Here is a 21,346-nt window from a genome sequence, read left to right on the forward strand (position 1 = left end):
ACATAATAAACAAGGTGCGAGTATTACGCGAGTAAATGCGGTAGTCCAAACCTGTGCACCCTCCGTTCCCTCCCGCTTTGCACCCATTCTCTATAATCGCAGGTCTCTTCGGCTTTCTTTTCCTGAATGCCACTGTTATAAGACGAACTACGAGACGACGTCGGCGACGGCTCGTATACCCGCCGCATATCCGCGCACAGTGCGGCGTGGCGGTCTTGCCTTAATTCCTTCCTCGCCGAGGCACCGGCCGCGTGGTGACGCTCGAGGCGGTTGCTACGGCCGACGGTGCCTGCTGCATCCTGCTTCCTCTCTTCCGGCTCGTTCATTCAGCGCTTGCGCTGGCGCGCGCTTGGGGCTCTGTTTCCGCTTTCTCTGCACTCGCGTGGGAAACTGAGATGTGGAGCCCGCAGCTCTGGGGGCTGGCGCGCGGATATGCGCGCGCAAGAATGGAAAAAGGCGAGGCATTTGGGTCATCTTCGTACGTACACACCCGGGCCATCGGCAGAGAACGCGCGGAAATGAGAAATACCGCTATAGGGCCGGGATCGATGTCTATCGGGGGGTTCGTGTGTGGGAGCAATTACGTGATACGGTGAACCGAAACCGTATCACGTTTGGGGGGAAATAGTTGTGGAATAGTTGAAGTGGGGGGAAAGACTTGAGATGGATTGCGTGCGAAGCAGTGCGAGTCCCGTTTTGCAGCATTTGCGCGCGTATACGCGTTCGCGGCTTTCCTCTTTGAGAGTTGCGAGAAGCTTGAAGCTCTGTAGGAATTCGAGGATGCGAAACTTTCCTGGCGGAATTAAGGCTTTCCGCCTTATTTTATTAATTTACGCCTTTCTTGTAGTCGCCGAAGGGATAGAGCACGTTTTAGGAGAAGTAGGACATGACATGCGTTTTGCTGATTATGGAGGTTTTTTTTTTTATATTCGTCGCGTACTAGTCTGGCGAGAGGTACACCAATTGTACTTATACATAGACACACACACAAACACACGCACACAACACATCACCGTTATGTGGCCACTGCGCTCCTCAGTTTGACACCGCGGATTCCGTAGTGTTTCCACGTCGTTGAACCGGTTTGTTTTACGAAGAAATAACTTCTAAAGCGTGCCACAGTCGAATCTTTGATACGCCTGCAAGACCTTATATTTCCCGAGGGATCAGTTATAGCCCGCAAAGAAACTTCACGTCTCCTCATCGACTTTTTAAGGGAGACCGGTCTGATGGACATATGGTGAAACCCTTCAGCGGTATTGTGCGAGACGCTCGGGCGGAGCAATTGCCGGCCTTGTTCGCCAGGCTAAACCCGCCTGTTGCTACATTTCACCACCACCACCACCACCAACTTAGGAATTGCTGCAATCGTTCCTTTAATGGAAAATAATGAACTACCGTCGAGTTCACGCTTCGATATCTGTGAAAACATGTGCAGAGCTCGCGACGTTGCCTCCGCGGCCTCTCGTTCTTACGTCCTGTATCCGTGGCTCTCCGAGCCTGAGCTTGCGGGAAGGACCACGCCGATGGCAATTTCGGATGTGTGGCGTATCTGCACACGTTAAAGAGAAAGAAAGAAAAGGATTGGGCTGTATTAGTAAATCACGCTTCTGCAATACCAAGAAAACCTCTCTGACGGCGAGAGGGTTCTTGGTAAGCCAGAAGTGCCGGTTGGAGCCACCGCATTGAAGTTCTCGCGCCAGGTCGCAGTGACCTGATGGGTTCTGAGGGTGTCTGCACGAGCGCAGTTAATTTTTTTTTGATTGGTATAAATGAAACTACATTGTATTCTCAAATACCCAAAGACGGAACGCATCGAATTTCGTGACATTTTACCCAATCACGATGACTGACATACGAGAAGTCACTTTGGAAAACACGCGCAAGGCGGGAGATAGAAATTCGAGACGATGAGCAAAACGAGAACAAGGTGAAAGCAGGAGCCAACGTTTCGAGAAGGGGATATTTGAAATTCGTGACGTCACGCTGACGTACGGACGCCGAGGTTTCGGCGTGGAATTGAGGAAATGAAACAGCCATATTTATTTATATTTTAATATTCAACATGGAATCGTGAAATCTACGAAATAAATTGATTGTTTAAACAATGGCTTATCAGTCAAAATTGATGTCGCGTTCCTCGTTGGTCTCCTTTTAACTTAATCTTTCTCTAATTCTGTCACTTGTCTTTTTCCTATTTAAGTGTTTCTTTAAGCTATATACCCACAATGACAAAATATTCAGACGTAAGCGCTCCGCTTTCCTAAAGCAGACTTGGCAAAGAATAAGCACTCCTTCAATGAGGAACCCTGACGTATATAGCTAACTGTAAACACAGTGTTTATCTTCACAGCAATCATAAGTGGAACGAGAAACAGATGTACTACTCGTCTATCAACGGCGCCCTCAAAACGGACGTTCACCTGTGCGCTTGCACGAAGAAAGCGCGGGAAATTTTGTTGAATGGGTTTATAAATCACATTACGCAGACAGGCTCTGTTGTCCTCTTCCCTTTCCACCCCGACCCCCTCTCCCCCTACACGACACTCGCATCGGCGTTGGCATTGCGTTTTCCAAAGCATGTACGTATACGTCCCACCATTTGTCAACCCCTAGAAGCTCACTGCCGTCGTGCGGTTGGGCCTAATGGCAAACTCATTGTCTCCTCCGGCCCTCTCCTTCTCGTGGCGCCACCTAGCGTAAGCTTCCTGTTTTACGTTCTCACGTGCGTCGCGGAGTTGAGCAGTGGCAGTCGCGCGCGTTGTTGTCGTCGGTCCTCGTGCGACAGTGTTCTCGGGTGTCGGTGTATTTCTTTTGTTTCCTTTTTTTGTTTTGTTCGTTTATTTTCATTCCGTGCTCTGCGCTAATTGAAGAAGCGCTGTTTCCGGTTGCGAGAGGACGACCGACTTCCTCCTGTACGGTTCCCAGAGTGAAGGAAACGTACTGTGCTCGCTACACTCGACATGTGCGCGTCACAGTATTACTATTATTATTATTTTCTCTCTCCCTACACAGTTAGTTCGCCGAAGCGAGGGAAAACGTAGGCGGAATGCCGAGAAATGTAATATACCGGTTGTCTGCAAAGCTCTTCGTCCATTAGGAGATGATCATCGACGAGTAGCTCAGGTGCGTCGAAGCTCATCGGCTCACAGTTCAAACTCGAGTCGTTGTAGACGCATTCGCACCGTCCTCCTTGGCAAAGACGCTCGGAAAACTTGGGTCGGTTCCGTCAACAGTTACCGTAGGAGGAAGTGTCACTTCGTCATTGCCTATTTCCTCGCCTCCGTGTCTTTTCGAAGCAAGTAATTGAGTATAGTTTTCCGAAGGACTTCGGGAAAGTCGCACGAGAAATTTCCAACGCTATGGGTGCGCGCAGAACACGTGCCTGTTACGCGTGTGGGCTTTAGATGCGAAAGCAGCGGTGCTTCCGGACGCAAACGCAGAAGTCGCTCCTTAGCGGTGACGTTCGCGTGGCCTCAGAGATCGCAAACGCAAATGCGTGCTCTGCGTGCCTTTGGCTGAGAGGCACCCCAACGACGTGCCGTGACCGTTCCCATATTGCAAGCGTCGAGCTATAAGTTGAAGCAGCAGTTCGTTCTAACGTCTTTCTGTAACCTTCGAACGTCCTCTCACCGGACCGGACTTTCGTACTTTTGTCTCAGCACCGGACTTTCGGCGGCGTGCGACTTGGCATTTCCGGTCGAATTTTTCGCAGGGCAGGCACGGCTAAGCACAGAACGACTGAAAGCTGAGCTAGTTGGTAAGGATTCGTTATGCAAAATAGAAGTGAGGCGGGCAGACAGGACACAAGAGAAGAGAAGCGGACAACCATCAACTGGGCATGCCAGGAGGATCGGAGCTATTCTTTCCGCTGAATCATGGCGCCAAGTTAGGTTCTACCAGGAGTGTCTAAGGGTCCGTTGCGCGGCCCTGGGAGACGGTCGCCATTGGAACCGCCCCTACGCCAATTGGAATAAGTTAGCCGCGCAACATGCGGACTTCCTATGGAGGATGAAACTTCCGGAGCGGCGTTCGTGTTGTCCACGTCTCTTGTGTCCTGTCTGCACGCCTCACTTCTATTTTGCATAACGGCTAAGCACGCAGCTGTGTTAATGTACTGCTCGCTGCAGCCTATGCTACGGACGGAAACACCATTGACCCCAGGGACGTGAAGCGCAAGAATAGCTTGTATTATGCATCCTGCATGGGGGTGTCGCCGTCAACAGCACGTCATCAATATTCGTAGAACTTCCTCGTTGTGACAGGCATAATATGTCACATGCCCCATACAAGAAGTTGAAAATAAAGCGTTCATTCATTCGTTCTTATCGCGCAATGTGTGACGGTAGTACCGACGCACATTTTATTGGTGTCACGCCCTTCTGCTCGTAGTGCATGTATGCGGTTTTCTGTGAAGTATGTAGATGATGATGAAAAACTTTATTTATCCCTCTTTAAAGGGAAGGGGGCAATGGAATAGAGGGTGGGGGAGGAACTACTTGAAGTAGGCCTCCTTTATCCTCTCAGCCCACTCCAGGATGGCCTCCTGAAGATCGGGCCTGGAGCTGCGCAAGGCAGCCTCCCACTGCTCCTCACTAGATATTAACTGCTTGAGGAAAGGGGGAAGGGGGTGCTTAGGGCACCCCCACATGATGTGGTTTAAGTCTGCTTTGGGAGAGACACAGAATTTACAAGAGGGAGAAAGGTAAAGTATGTAGAATATCTATGGACAACCTCTGAGCCATGAGCTTATACACTCTTTGACGACGACCGAATTCCTTAGGCTCTCCACAAACGAAACGTTTTTGACTGTATAAATAGGAGTTAGACACCTATTAACGAGTTTTCTCTATAAAAGATCGATTAAGGTTATATACAGGAAAGCATCGGTACATGAAAAAGGGATTCAATCTACTCGAAGGTGCACCGTATCGAACCGCTCTACATACGGCGGTATTGGACTGTAGGAGTCTTGCAAACGCGGATATCCGTGGCTTCAAAGAAACGAAACATGACATTACTAACTCACTAATGTCGTCTAACCTTTATGTACGCACTGCACGTTGTAGCTTTTCGCACTAGTACGCAGTTGACGAGGAGAAAAAAAAGTGCAGGGCACTTTTTCGGTTGCTCGTTACGTCAGCACCTTTTGATAACTCTAAATATAGCTTCTTTTCTTTATTTTTGCTGATTGAGCCCTCGTTGCAGTCAAAGCGTCTTTCTCGTTATATACGGCGGTATAGGACTATAGGAGTCTTACAAACGCGGATATCCGTGGCTTCAAAGAAACGAAACATGACATTACTAACTCACTAATGTCGTCTAACCTTTATGTACTCACTGTCAGTTGTAGCTTTTCGCACTAGTGCGCAGTTGACAAGGAGAAAAAAAAAGTGTAGGGCACTTTTTTTGATTGCTCGTTACGTCAGCGCCTTTTGATAACTCTAAATATAGATTCTTTCTTTAAAATTATTGCTGATTGAGCCCTCGTTGCAGTCAAAGCGTCTTTCTCGTTTCCTTCCAGCTTCGTGGAGGAGTTCGTGAGCGAGCCCAACGACGGCGTGACCCTGCTGCTGGACCTCCTGAAGACGTACCGCCGGAGCACGGGCGTCGACCACGGGCGCTACGCCTCCACCAGGGCGCGCCAGCAGCAGGCCAAGAAGGCGCAGGTATACGCGCGCGCGAAACATGCCCCACCAGGCGTCCCATACTGGCGCCGCCGAAACCGCCAGGGTCGAGCAAGAGTTTCCATCTCGCGACGCTATCATCATCATCATCAGCCTGGTTACGCCCACTGCACGTCAAAGGCCTCTCCCATACTTCTCCAACAACCCCGGTCATGTACTATTTGTGGCCATGTCGTCCCTGCAAACTTCTTAATCTCATCCGCCCACCTAACTTTCTGCCGCCCCCTGCTACGCTTCCCTTCCCTTGGAATCCAGTCCGTAACCCTTAATGACCATCGGTTATCTTCCCTCCTCATTACATGTCCTGCCCATGCCCATTTCTTTTTCTTGATTTCAACTAAGATGACATTACCTCGCGTTTGTTCCCTCACCCAATCTGCTCTTTTCTTATCCCTTAACGTTACACCTATCATTCTTCTTTCCATAGCTCTTCTTTCCACGCTATATGTATGTGCTAAGCCTAGCGATGTCGCCATCATCGGTGCATTACGTGGCAGGCTTACCACGGTCCACGGTTTCCCAATGGCCATGGCGTTGCGCCGCCGAGTTCGAGGTCGCAGGTTCGATTCCCGCCGCTTCGGCCGTATTCCGATGCAGGTGGAACGCAAGAACGCTCGTGTGTACCTCCGTGCATTGGGAATGCACGCGTGTTTGTCGTGCGTTGAGTTCAAAGAATCCGAGGTGGTCAAAATTAGTATTTCTGCACTGCTGCGGCGTGAACCTCATAATCAGCAATCGTAATCGTCGAAAACTGTTCACCGTGAACAAGATCTCGGGACCGTGGCCTCGCATATCGCAGAGTCAGGGGACCACAAGGGTGCTGCTGCGATTTCTAAAAGCTACTGGATGGAGTAACCCCGTCTGTAATCCAGAATGGGCTATCGTCAGTGGATACAGAGCAGAAATGTGCAATGCATTTCGAATAGTCTTCGAATAATGGATAGCCGTTGTCGCCATTACTACGAAACTATGTTCACATCCCAGTGTTCTTAAAGTTAGCAAGTTTGATTCTGTCATTACATTGCACGTGATGAAACGTTGCTTATTAAATGCACAAATGGAGCGTTAGGATCAAACGAGTACTCTCTTCGCATTCACAGGGCTCTTCAGAGAGTGCGAATTATTGCTGTACAGCTTTTAAAGTACGGCCACCTCCTAAGGGACGTAGCCTGCCCGCTGCGCAAGTTCTTGTGTTTTTATACTACGACCGTAGAGGTGAAAAACTTGTTTTTTGCTCCAATTTTATGTTTATTTGAGTGCAGATGACGTTTTGAAAGATTTGAAAAGTATTCGAAACAAATATTCGCATTTGCGAGTAGTGAATATTCGATTCGAAGACCGTTTGAATAAGACACTATTCGATTCGTTATTCGAAAGTTTCGAATAATCGTTACATCCATGTATTAAACCCATATGCCCATACAGGATCATAGCATGGGGCCTACGGTTAGTTTCCCAAGAAGGTGTGGTGGGTCAAAAATGCAGCTGATGAGGCTGAACTGGGCCATCTGCCGCAGGAGGCAGTATAGTATAGTATAGTATAGTATAGTATAGTATAGTATAGTATAGTATAGTATAGTATAGTATCGTATAGTATATTATAGTAAGGCCTATATAGTTTCGCATTACGGACGTAATATACACCAGCGAACCGCTTCGTTCACCTAAACCTTGATTATATTCACAACGGCTCATTACGGCAAACACGTAACATCATCTAATTACGACAGCAAAGCGAAAATAGTACGAAGAAAACAACGGAAAAAAAGCGGCGAGAAAAGGAGATTATAAATATAGAGAAGGCGGTGAGGAGGAGGGAGTAAAAACTTATTTTTGTGTACCTACTCACTGGACCAACGTACCGTACGTATAATAATGCATAATTACGAGATTACGTTACCAACCCCCCGTAGCTTAAGAGGCCAAAGGCCGATGTGGGTCGTATCCCACTGCATTGTATGTTGCGAGGTCGCAGGGTTTTATTTAACAGGCGCCCGCCAGACGCCGTGAAAGAAACAAAAAAAGAAAGGACCAAATAGAGAAAGGAGAAATTCGCTCCGCGAGGGCTGTCTGCACCGTGCGAAGAGGGCCAACTATAGTGCGGCTTTCTTCAGCGCCGAGGAGGCGTTCTAAATTCGCGCTATTCTGCTCTCATCGCCGTTTCTCGCCGTTTTGTAGTACGTTTCACAGGTATTTTCCGCCCCGTCATGTTATCCCTCTCTTACCTTGCGTTTCTCGCATACTTCGTGGCGTTGAGGTTCCTCTTACGTCTATTTCCTTTCTTTCTTTCTTTCTTTCTTTCTTTCTTTCTTTCCGTCTGCCGGTATCTTTTCCTTGCACATGTTCAGGCACAGACTCATAAGTGTACGCGCTATCGCCGTCTGGCTCTGCCTCTCTCATCCCAAGCCAAGACTAGCCAACATAAACCAAGACGATCCATGGCCGGCCATCGAATCGTCGAGAGATACCCGTTCTCTCACGTCGCATGTACTCTCTGCTACACCTTTTCCTATGTTTGGGCATAACAGTGGAGGCTATGCACGCACGTGTACCCTCGTAGTGCAACGCTTTTTTAGAGCGCAGCTCTTTGGCGTCCGTTCCTGGGTTTCGCGTCGGCGTTGTCGTCGGCCTCGTAACCAGCTCCGCCCCTCTTTCATCCCCCCAGCGCTAGCAGCGAGCGACTGATACCGCTGGATGCCGCTGACGCCGCTAGAGAGTCAAGATAACGTGACTGCATAGAACACCGTCGCCGCCATGCAGAAAGAGGAGGAAAGGGTCCCCCCCCCCCCCTGGTTCTTAGCGCTGCGGAAGCGAGGGTATCATATTGTTTGTGTCGGCATCGGCGGCGTTGTCCCTGAAACCAACTCCGCAGCTGGGGTTGACTCACTATCGGCGTCAGCGGCATCAGTCAGTCGCTGCTATCTCTTCCCTCCTCCCTTTATCGTGTTGTCCGCTTGCTGCACGCGCTTCTGCCCCCATCGTTTGCCGCTGGGTGTACACGCCGCCCCCCTCCCACCCCTTCCTGCGAGTCTCCGGTTGTCAAAGCGCCGGCTCGAACTTTGAAGTTGGCGAACTGTGCGCCGCAAAGTTGCCCAACGGCTTGCTGGTAGTAGCTGCCTACTTCGCCCCTACCGCACTCACGAAAGACGTCGTGCACTTCCTGCAACTCGCATTAACCGTCCATCGATCCACACCGATGTTAGTAGTGGGGGACTTTAATGTTGACTTAAAGACAAACAGCAATCTCCTAACACTTATGCGGGAGAACATCCCGTTCCTCTCGCTCGTAACGCGTCCCACGGCTGTGACAACCTCGCGAGGCACTTGTATAGATCTCGTCTTTGAGAATCAAGCATTGGTGTACCAAGTCGAACATATATCAGTCTATTTCTCCGACCACAAAGCTTCCTTCATGACTGTCAAGAACTGTTAGTGGAGTCTTTGTTAAAGGAATACGCGTGAAAAATAAAAAAAAATTCTGTGATAGCGCATACATGTGTTGCTCGATTTCTTTGCCTCAATCTATCGAAAAGGTGAAACAGCTTATTTGCTGCGCTCAAATTTCGCATTAGGAAGTAACGTAATCGTCGGTAATTTTTTTTTCTTTGCAGTCTGGCTGCGCGAAATATTGTTGGTCAGGCGTTCAGTGAATAAACCAATGAATCATTGATTTATCTACGAGGGCGAATCAGAAAGTGCTTGCCCCTAGTATTATTATTAGCCAAAATAAGGCACACACAGGTAATTACAAATATACGTAGCTTACACCGTTTTTTTTTTTCGCATAGCCCCACACCGGTTGAGAGAATTGTCCCATCGCAGCACTAAATTTTAGAAATGTTGTCGTTAGTCAGCGACCCACGCGGCCTCCCCGAACGCTCATTGTCATGCAAGTCTTCGCGGCCTTTTGCGAACTCATAACACCACCACCTCACACATCTCTAAGCGGGACGCCTTTCCCTCATACGTAGGCTGCATTTCCCAGTGGATTTCGATGGGCGTTCGTCCCTTGCTCAGTAGAAAACGAATCACACTTCGTTGCTCGTACGCCGTGGACGTATGAAGCACAGCGGCCATCTTCAACAACTGACAGCAGCGCCTACCGCGGAGCTGCCGGCAGACAGGGCCGGGCCGGTCCAAGGAAGGTCCACCGCTGGGAATGGATATGTTGACTTCGCGTTTACAGCCGTAATTTTGCTAAAAAAATATATAGAGGGCCAGAGGCTTTCTGATTCGCCTTGGTATTTTAACGTATTTACGAATCATGTTCGGTGAAGAGCCAGGGCCCTTTTCTTATTCATGTTTTCTTTACTTTTACTTTTACGAACGTTAACGTATATAGGCATACGTAACCCTCACAAATCTTAACAAATGATTAGATTGGTATGTTTCTGAATGTTGCTGATAATGACTATGAATGACTATATGCTACTGGCTGTGGCCATGTCCCGACCCGGCTAAGCTGGGATGTCTTGCCTGCTTACTCGGCAGGAGAATGGACCTTGTTGCTTCTCTTCCTACTCCCGTAGGCGTGGGAATTTACAGAAGTGTACAGTCGTAGCGCATATTTTTGTTCAAGAGTTTTCGTTCAGAGTTTGGGAGGATGCTATGGCTGTAGTGTTAGAACGCAAGTACGAGATAGCTGCTTGAGGCAGTTGCATCGGTCTGTGAAGTAATTCTGACAAGGTAGCAAGAATATGCTATTGGCGAGGTGGTCGGACACATTAGTTACATTTCCAGCTCTAACTGTATGAGGCAATTTCATGAGTCTGTGAAGTATATTCATGAGTATATTAGGTATCTACGTGAGGTAATTACATCTACCTTATGAGATAATGGCATGAGTGCATAAGGTAAAATGCGTGAAATAATTCTACGAGTCTACGACGTATTTACATTGGGTAATTGAATATAAGGGCCTTGTATGAGGTAGTTGCACGACACCATAAGGTAATTTGACATGCACAAAAGTGTCTGTTCATGTATGCAGCGTATGAATGTCCTGGCCCATAATATTAGTTCAATGCATTACTGCATTTCGCAGGTCGAACATCTATATTAAGTTAAAGAAGCTTGTTCTCGCTACTAATAAAGTGGTACGACTGGCTGCTGCTACCCTCATAACGTGGCACATTGTCCGCTTCAAACGCATGCTCAAACGTATATCGCAGATGTCGTTCGAGAAGCACGGAAGGTTTGAAGCAATTCGCATTAATTGACTCAATGTGGCACCCGTAGTATTCGCAGAGGCTACAAAATAAATTGGAACTACCGCACAGGTGCTTTTGGACCACTCCGTGGCTCTGTAATCGACACTTCTTTTAAGAGAGGCTTCATTTCAAGACTCAATAGTTCGTCGGTGATGTGAACAGTACCAGTTCGTCTGGTGAGCAGACGATTCTTCCGTTAACTTTGGCCTCTGCGTGGCGAAGCAATTTACGGACAGAAGCGCACTATTCTCAGTGCACCTGTGACCGCCGGTGGGACGCCTCTGCAATTTTTCCACCGCACTGCGGTACGATCTCTGATGACACCGTGTGAAAGAAGGACCACCCAAGGTGACGTTACGGCTGTTCTAAATGGCACACTGGCTTCGGATGCCTTTGTCGTCTGCTACAAGTTGACTGCAGTTGCGCAGTTCTCAGTCCCACTGCACCCAACAGTGTGGAGAGACAGTAGTGAGAACCTTCGTCGCTTGCAGACGACGACAGCGGTCGACAGACGGCCCCGAAGGAAAACTATAGCCAAAACAGACGGCAACGCGAATCTCCTCCGAATTGTCCGCGCATGTAACGTTTCTCATGATTGCATCGCCATGCGGAGCGGTGACAGCGCCGTTGCGTCCAGGGCTCATTGTTCCTTGAGAAGCGTGATGGTCTCATGCATTCGCGACGCCTATTTCGCGCCGTTGAGCGCGGGCCCGGTTGGGAACAGACGGGACAACGTGCAGACGATGTGTGCGACCAGCACCCTGAAGTGGCATGCACTTCTGCCGGCCGTCCGTCTGTTCGCCTTCTGTTTCGTGCTTTTTTTTTTCGTCTGCAACTGGGGCGCTGCGCCGCCATGTTAGGGTACGCTATGAGCTTGTCGGTTCATTGTGCGTGACGCGCGCTTCATGCTCGCCCACACGAACGGGTCTTGTGCGCCGGCGTTCGTTTCCACTGTGCGGTGTGAATGGAGCGCTCGTTCGCGCCGCATACAAGAGCGAGCGACTACACTATGGCGTGGCGTTTTAAAATAAGACGCGAGCGTTGCGTGATCTGAGCTGGTGTCGTTTGAGAAACGCGAGCGGAGAGCTTGTTCTCGGCGCATTTCACGGTCCCGGTGTATATATAGCAAGTCCTTATTTATGAGCGGCGAATCGTGACTGGTTTTGCCCAGTTCTCAGAGCATTCAAGCTGGGACCAGATTAGAGTCTTGTGAGAGGATTTAGGAGAACAAATAAATGAAAGAGAAAGAAGCTCTTAGTTTTCGCGAAACGGAAAGCAGACGACGTAGTAGGGGAACGTGACGTATATCACTTACAAATAGCTCGCGAAAGCGGCAAGTGCCGCTTTTTTGAAGCCTAGAATGCAATAGTATAATGAGCTACAATAAGACTGTGGCTTGAACTGGTGTCTGAAGGCTTCTTAACGAGTACAAATTTGGAAACGGATGATACAGGGGATTGTGCACGTCTGACGCCCAACAATGCGCCGTTGAGTTTCTTTTTTGGTATATATGCCCTGATTTCTATGTCTCTACCTCTATTTGTCTCGTAACAGACACACATGTACGCTATGTTGTACACAGAAGCTACCACGGTTGTTATGCGTGCAAGTGGTGGATTGGAGAACTGAAAGGTTACGGAGGATACGCATATTACTGCAACTTGAAAAAAATAAAAGGTTTTGAGTTGAATTGAAATATGGAAGCCAGCATCATCATGGGCACATTGTAGCGATAGTGAATTAGTGAACTATGAACAACTGCAGCATAGCGGTGGCTACACTGTACACAGTAACCGCTGGATGGGTCTCACGGTATACTTTTGACAAGGAGTGCTCGATCGTACCATGGAACGTCTAATGATGCACCTATGAAATCAGTTCGAAAAACAAGGTCTTATAACTGGTACACATGCATAACATCGACTAGAGATAATTGCATGGAGGTGCCCATCCGAGGCCTTCATAATTGCACGTTGTATATAACCAAGCACATGCGCATGCGTACTGCGTAGCAGCGCGCGCGCAGCATAAGGCGTCATATATACAATCTATGCAGGGAGATTATGCCAAGGCATTCATTGCTTTCGTAGAAGGCTTTATTTACTACAGGCTAATCCAGACGTACCGTTCTTGAGAACTTTATGGTGATCAAAGGAGGGGATTGCGATCTGTCAAATACCTTGTCACGTGATCAAGTATTTCTTATAGTCGTATTCCGGTGCTGCCTGTAAGTAGAACTAGGAACGCAGATGAAGGACTTAGTGTGGCGTGTATGTGGACGAAGAATGATTAGTTCAACCAGCATGTAACGACTGTCCACGGCATGGTAGAGATTAGTTGTAATCGTCGGCTTTGTCTAATGCGGGCACCCAAAGGGCTAATCACTGAGGTGATATGAGCGCGCGCGGACTGGCGACACGGCGCCAACTAATCACAGAGGTTCGCCAGCGCTCTACAGCCGCCCTCGTTCTTATGTAAGACTCCGCAGCATGTGATGGTCTTTCTTTGCTGGTCAATTAAGTCTCACTCGCCGCTATAGGGGTGGCGAACAAAGGCGCGGTAATAAAGGTCTATAAGTGGTCTACTAGAGCTCTTTGATAACAGCTCCCATAACGAAGGAGAAAGCGTGCTTGCTTGGTTTTTCTACTCAATTACCTTTCACTCGTCCCCGCTGGAGAGGCCGGAATCAGAGGCGCGGCTAACCACAAAAGACGTCTATAAGTCGTCTACACTAGAGCTGTTGTTACGACGACAGTCCGTTGAGCGAAAGAGAAAGCGTTCTTTGTTGGTCACGGTCGACACGTCAGGCTCGGTAATCAGGCAGCTGCCCCGCGTGCCGTCGTGTGTCTGCGGGCCAAAATTGTCACGACAATGACAACTTATTAGATGGTTCAGACGGTCAGCAGACAAGCGGGGCGTCTCACTAATACAGTGGAGGGCGTGCGCGCGCCGAGCGGCGACCGTAGCGTGACCACTGCAGCAATCAGCGGCATCCATTAGGCCAGTAGCGTGCGCACGTGAGGGCAATCGTTGGGTAAACCATGCAAGTCGTGAGCTTATTAGGAGGTAAGCGTGCATAGACGACTCTGTTGTGTAAGGTACAGTTTATGACTATTCGAGGCAAACAGGCTGCGCTTATATAACGCTGAGCTTTTTGCCGCAAGCTTTGAATTTGGTCTTTGTACTCGTGGCGTTTTTATCAGTCTGATTAGAGTTTTAATTGGAAGCATGCGTTGAGTAGGGCTGTGTTATAACACAACGAAAATGAACACTGTGGATGATCACTTCCATGAGATTCTTTATTTCTTTTATCTTGTGGTTTTGCTTGACGCCGAAACCACTGGTCTTATATAGCTAGGCGATTCGCGCCAGCCGATTTTCGCCTTTTAATAATAAATTTCGCGTCGGGGGTCTGCGTTTTTGTCGTATACGTTGTAAACTAATTTACGCCCTTATAGGTGCATGCCGGTGTAAAGCAGTCTATAACTCGCACCCTTACACCCGAAACGGTTGTAAGGATGTGAATTATAGAGCAATGTACGCACTTTTCAACCTCAACGGTGTAAATTTGTTTACAGTGTATAAATTGTACGCTGCGATGGCTTTTTGCGACGAATGCGATGGGGAGAACAGTGGCAATAATGTTATTCTTTTTTACCAAGTCTCCTCGACTATGCGGCGGCAACATTTGCATCTTCGCGAGTACGCATTATAAAAAAAATAATAATTACGTGGATTTCACGTGCACCGCTGTATCGCTAGACGCGAAGCTTCTGGACGGCTTCCACCGAAAAATCTCAATGTCGGGACAATATCTCAATATCGGACTGTTCGTCTCGTGGCACAGGTACAGGCAACGGGCAATACGGGCATAGAGTATAGTACGAAACGTATAACACTAGACGTTTTAGCCCGTCTGCACCCCTTGCAAATGCGTGGTCAATTGTACCTCCCAATCGCGACTTGGTCAAAAGCCTCTTAGGTTCGCATTGAACAACGAGTACATACGAACGCCGCATGTGACGTACGAGCCAGCGCGATTAGGCGAGTGCTTCCTCTCCAAACTCCTCCACGGTGACGTCACAGCTGTCGTGCTTCTCCATCCCCGCGCTGCAGCTGTTCGAGAGATCCCCGCTACGTCTAGCAGATCGCAAACGGGAAGAGGCAAAAAAAAAAAAAGAAGTCTAGGTTCACGTGCTATGCCTGAGCGACTTTATTGCGATAGCATTATCAGGATCGGCCTAACACATCTGCATCTTTGGTTGCGCTGGCCGCAAGGTATCGGTTCACGTTGCACAGCACAATAAAACATTTGCGAGGATGCACATTGCGCGCGCTGTGGAGCTGCAGGCTCGGCCCCGCAAAGTCACCGCGCACCTTTGAATATACGGCCTCCGAAACTGGCTGCCAGTTTTTATAACGTTTTCCACGGTATCGACCGAGATTACTCCTTTCACAGCCTCCGGGATCGGCGCGCTTTATCGGGCGAGAGAGCGGGCACGCCAAAACTGAGGGAGGTAGGCAGAGAAAGCTCGACTTTAACGTAATCACTGGTTAATTTGTGGATTGCATTACGTTCTTTTCTTTTTTTTCAACGGCGAGAGACTGACTCGCATGCGCTTAGACACAAATTTTGTTCGTGTAATCCTGTTCGGTGTGCGCCAGCAACAAGTTCATTCATTCATTCATTCATTCATTCATTCATTCATTCATTCATTCATTCGTTCGTTCGTTCATTCATGCTGTACGCGTGTTCCGTTCTCATGGTGTGCCGGCAAGAAGTTCACTCATTCGCTCATTCGTTCGTCCATTCGAAGGCCTTGCCGTCCTTTCACGTGTCGTACGACTCCGGAGAGGCGGACGCCACTCTACGCGGAGGCAGAAGAGACGCAGATGGCATCGCGGCCTCTCAGGCCATCTCCTGCGGTGACCTGAACTGTACTCCTCGCGCTTAGGCCGATCGGCGGCTTCGATAAGCGGCCTGCCATGCCGTGTGAAAGTGGCCCCTTTCCCATCAATGACGGCAGTGGCAGAGTCGAAAGGACGCTCACGGTCGCTTTCGGACCGCCGCCGGCGCCGCCTCTGTCTCTGTTGCACCTATCTTAGTCCCCCTCCGCTGCCTCTGTCGTTTGCATGCTGTCCCTAGTCGTTAATCTTTTTGTTAGTTGCAGGCAGTGCGGGGAAAGCCACGCCGAGTGAGACGGGCGAAGGAGCGTTTGCATTGGTGCACGGTCGCTCCACCACTGTGACTGACATGGTTTTTTTTTTCTTCTTTTCTTTCTTCTGTGCGGGTATGCGCGTCTGGATTGTTAAGAACAGGATCGGCATAAAAAAATTAAGTTCTTTAGTTTTACACGCTAAAATCACGCGATGGTTATGAGGCACGCCGTTAGCAGGGGGCTCCGGTTTAATTTTTGACCACCTGGGATTCTTTGCCGTGCAGCCACTGCACGGTATACACGGGCATTTTATTTCATCCCTCCCCCCCTCCTGCCCTCCCCTCATTGATGCATGTATAAATGCACGGTGATATATGTACAAATATTTGGCGGACTTGACCCATGAAGTCGAGGGCCGATCACTGTGCCTGTCGCTGAGAGTCGATCATTGCTTGTATTTCTGGGCACGAGTTTGCCCAGTAAGAGAGCTGAATTTTCAACACACACGCTTCAGGGAGTGTTTACTCCTTCGCCATTGTAAGAGTGTGACAATATTAATCGAAAAGGGAAGGGCAAACCTCGCGGCTTGCCAAAGTTGTCATCTCACTTCGATGGCAATGTTCTGGGTTCGCGTTGCAAACGTTTCGTAACCACGGCCTTTCAGCGTCTATGTTCGAGTGCACTATAACAAAATGGGTCCTTCAAGAACTTCCTCGCCAAAGGAATCACCGAGTACCTTTAATGATGACCAAGTTCTTCAGCTGAGGGACAACGCATCGCTCCACCTGGTGGTAGAGTTACTGTATATGTGTGCTGTACACGCTCCTTGCTGGTATTGTATAGTTACAGCGCTGGTAGAGTTACAATTGCAGAGTTACTATTCACATTAGAGTAACTCTACCGCGGACGGTGTAGGGTTACTGCATCTGCTTAGGGAGATTATACAGTAACTCTATCCTTTTGCGTCGAGGAAAGCCGTATGCATGGAGTTCGCCGCCGACTGAAGTTCGTCTCGTGGACGCTGATACTTCGCTCCAAGTACTCCAGGTTCCGTACTTCTGCGGTAAAATTGGCGACGATCCACGGGGGATGTGTGCCCATGTTGTCACGCCTGCACCCGCGTGCGAGAGAGAGAGAGAGAGAGAGTTTCTTTTTTAATAAGTCGTGAAGAGGACTCTATGTCAGCATGCCTTGTATGTTATGCTTATAGATGGGTACGATGAAAAGTGAAATGATATGCACAGTGCACGCCACAGCTACAAAACAGACTGCAACAAATTATAAAGTATGTCATTGAGACCATTGCGTCTGAGTAAGCTTAAATCGTGCCTCCGTTGCGCGAGATACGCCCGCTGCGCTGGTTCTCGGGTCAAGGACGTGCCTTATAGCTCAAGGGACAGCAGTATTTTGTGAACGTTCGCTACGGATGTTAAGGAGCCTACAAGTCCAGATTAGCTGGGCCATGTCTTCCCGAACGTTGCACGCAGGGCACAGTGCGACGTTATCCGTTTTGCTTTGATTTTAAATGGCAAAGTACGTAGTTTTTGTTGCGTTTGTACGACTGCATGCGGCGTGGATAAGACATGCTGGATCGCGCCAGTGACGGAGCGGTTGCCGTGAGATCGCAGCATACGTACACTGGCGTATGTGGAGCGGCGCGTCCAGACCTGCAAGTCGCAGATCGCGTCATCGGCAAGTAGAATTAGACAGTTCAAAGCGACAGATACCGGTGGGACTTTAGCCCTCTTCACCACGATCAGAGCACTGCTACGAACACCACCATCAGAGCAACCCGCGTACCTCATGACCAGCAGCACAATGCCGTACAACTCCTTTAGCCAGAGCTATAGAGAGTGCACGAGAAAGGTGTAACTACGGGTCCGTTTTCACATTAAAGCCACGACTCCTGCTTAAAAAAAAAAAACGTTTCACTGCAATGCGCTACGCAGTTTATTATACCGGCTCTTGCCGCATAAGGCTATACCGTTATAGCTGTATAGCTGCATTCTTCACCGCGTAGAGCGAGTGACGAAAGTTAGGCCTAGCGATGGTGCGTTAAGCCTCGCGACGCGCCCTCGACCCTCTTACGACAATGACGACTCCGCTCCGCCCACGCGAGTACGGCGAAGCTGGCTAAGAACTCTCACCCCCTCCTCCCCTCAACTCCCCTCCACTCCGCCCTTCTATCTCACGTCTGGTATATGCGAGAAGAGCGCAAAGTGTAAATACAGGGCACGCGCTCGGAGGTCCGAGACGTTTCGACAGCCAACAAAAGAAAATGGAGCTCGCCGAAATTAAGAGCGCGCGCGCCCGCGCCCTATTATGCGCACGGACAACGCGGTCCCTTCTTCTCGCGGACGCCTCGCGCCACTTGCTGCTCGGCACGTATGCGTATATGGCAGCGCGCGGTGCTTTTCAATGGGAGCCGATAAGATTGGTGGCGTCGCCGTTCAAGTGCGAAACCGAAACTGTCCCACTCCCCTCGCTTGTGGCGACGAAGAACGACCTCGCGCGCAACAACAAAGCGAAATGGTTCCTCCGAGCTGTTTTCTTCCGTTGGCTCCAACGTTCTCCCTCTCCCTATCTCCGAGGCGCGAAGCTACGTTTAAGTTTCTCCTTTGCTTTGCATTTCTTTGTCTGCCGACTGAGGCGACGTGCATTGTAACGGTTTACCGTTGCATGGCTTGACTGAAAGTCGGACAATTGAAATATCTCGCGCAAGAAGCTTTGCTTTCTTTTCTCTCTCTCTCTCTTCCTCGCAGTGGCACAGAAAGGAGCGATGCATGTCCGTGCATGAAAGCTCGCACGCGCGCTACCCTCGCAGAAGGGAGTTGAGCCAAATTCGTAGCTTGGAGAGTGCACTTTTACAAACCTTTCCTGACGCAAGCTTGTTATCTGTTTTGCCAGTTGTCGTCTCTCTTTTGTTTTATTATTTTTTTTTTCATGGCAGTCTGGGTTGCTGCTGCATAGCGTTGGCGCAGAGAGCGACAAATGTCCTATCCGAGTTTCCTGTGGGTTTCAAAAGCCGACTACAAACGATTTGGTGTTAATAATAATAATAATAATAATAATAATAATATACTAGTATCTGTGTCTCTCTGCAAACGTCGAGAGCACCACGCGCACACTGAAAGACGCCTAGGCCGCTCTCCTATACCACCGAAGTCCCTACGCATTTTTACTGCTCTAGTATTTATCCTCCAACTCCTCTGTTGGTAAACTGGCTATTATGGGTGCCTCCTATCTTTTTGCATTATGTTTTTTTTTGGGGGGGGGGGGGGCAGTCGCATAGCTGGGGTAGCCGCGAAAGAGTTTAGTTGAAAGCAGTGGCATGTCAACCTTGCCACGTATAGGTACTATCCACTTTTGAAATAGGGTGCCACAAATAAAATTTGTCACGGGAAAGTAATAATATATCAGCGATTAAAGAGAAACACATCTAGCCGACATACCAAGAAATGTCAAAAAGACCGCCGCCCGTAGCCCAGCCTGCCGCCACTAGCGCGAAGCTGCATTTGGTGCTGCCGTCTGTCGGCAGCTGTCACGAACTGTCCCGACGTGTAAGGGACTCCGAGATCGCGGCGGAATCGTTACCGCTACGCGTGCGGCTCTGAGGCTTTGGATACAACGAAAACGTGAGCGCGGCTTCGCGTATACTGGCGTTTCTAAAAGGTGGCGCCACGCTGCTGAAGTTTCGTTCGGCTTCCTTTTCTTCTGCTTGCGACACTATGCATTGTGCTCAACGCTCACTCAACAAGTCTCGCGGCGAGTCGACAGGATTAGGAAAGTACATATGCAGTGTTAAACTACCGTTAAGACGAACCCGGTTAAGTCGAATTTTCGGATATCAGGAACAGTGTAAAACTTGTGGTTGTCGTCCCGTGATATCCGGCCCAACGAAATATCTCTTCAACCGCCACTTCGGTTAAGCAGAATATTCCGCAACCCGTCAGTGACGTTTTTTGTTTCTCCGCTCAACGACATGCCTGCGGGTCAGCAGACTTGAAGAAGAGGGGATTCTGCAACCAACACAACATAAGCGAATGGCGTTTCTGCGGGCGTAAACAGCAGCGCCAGCGTCAGTGCTGTCGTCCAAAAAAACAAAGTAAAACATAAAAATCGGGGCTTATATGCTAGAAACCCCATCTGATGTTGTGGGACGCCGTGGTGGGGAACTCCGGATTAATTTTGAACATCTGGGGTTCGCTAACGTGCTCCCAATGCAGAATACATGCACGTGTTGCGCATCCCGCTTCAATCTGAGTGCAGCCTCCGCTACCGGGATCGCACCCGCGACCTCGCGAGCCAATATGAGCCAACAGGGAGCCAATATGAGCCAAGGGCGTAGCCAATGAGCCAAGGGCGTAGCCAGGAGGAGTGGGAGTGGAGAAAGGTGCCTGCGAAACGTGTTTGACAAGCGCGTTTCAATAGTATTCTTGCCTCTTCTCATTTGTAACCTGCTTAGGTAAAGTGAAATTTCGCACCAGCTTGAAGAGCCCTGCGGCGACCTTGAACATGGTCGTTTACGTGCTTCTGGAAGCGCCAAATTTACATCGTTTTGCTGAATTTGCCGACATGCCAGTGGCAGTGACGCAATACTGACATTGAAAGAGAATCCGTCGCTTATTAGCCTACTTCTTACGTGTGTTTTTATTCCTTTTCTTTCAGTCTGAAGAACTGGACTGCTTACAATGCCTCTTCTACTCGCTTCGATGCCAAGTAAGATTTTTTCCTCAAATTAAATGTCTGACACACGTATATGTCTAACACGCCAGATGAATGATGCAGCTAACCGGCTTCTATGTGCCTTCTGTGGTATGCTCACGAACAAATAAATTGCTGACATGAAATTGGAAGCGTGTCTGTCTAAAAGTCAATATCGACTCGATAACTCATAAACATAGGCTTCTGTTTAGTGTCGACTGTTAGGCCTTGGGAAAACAATGATTTTGGGTGATCAGAACGTGAAGTAATTTATTGAATGTCTCTTAAGCGCGGAGTCTTTCGCCTTCACTCTCTTTGGCGTACGCTAAAGTGACTGTCAATTTTTTCTTGCTTACCCTCTTTGACGTTCTTTTCTGTTTATTTTCTCTGGGCTGTATTTATTCTCACAGAAATCCCTCGGGAAGATCATCAACCATGGCAGCGGGCTTTGCGCCATCGCTTCGAGCATCATGTCCAACTGCAGCAAGTCTCGGAAGCTTGCTATAGAGGTAGGGGTCCTCCAGAGTTGTCTGTTTTTAAGAAAGCATAGTGGTTACCTGACATGACAACTGTTTTATAATTGTTG

At 49.0% G+C, this 21,346-nt stretch overlaps 1 protein-coding gene across 6 annotated transcripts in view; it reads left to right on the top strand.

The window, feature by feature from the left end:
* Positions 1-21,346, top strand: part of mwh (multiple wing hairs) — a 349,065-nt gene that overhangs the window by 311,376 nt on the left and 16,343 nt on the right. For all 6 annotated transcript variants that reach the window (XM_070523973.1, XM_070523975.1, XM_070523974.1 and 3 more), the window contains 3 exons: positions 5,525-5,669; positions 20,725-20,775; positions 21,171-21,269. In XM_070523973.1, coding sequence (XP_070380074.1) covers positions 5,525-5,669; positions 20,725-20,775; positions 21,171-21,269 — 295 coding nt within the window. The remainder of the gene's footprint in view (positions 1-5,524; positions 5,670-20,724; positions 20,776-21,170; positions 21,270-21,346) is intronic.

This window comes from Dermacentor albipictus, chromosome 8 (genome assembly GCF_038994185.2).
Source record: "Dermacentor albipictus isolate Rhodes 1998 colony chromosome 8, USDA_Dalb.pri_finalv2, whole genome shotgun sequence".
In the NCBI taxonomy this organism is placed as follows: domain Eukaryota; kingdom Metazoa; phylum Arthropoda; class Arachnida; order Ixodida; family Ixodidae; genus Dermacentor; species Dermacentor albipictus.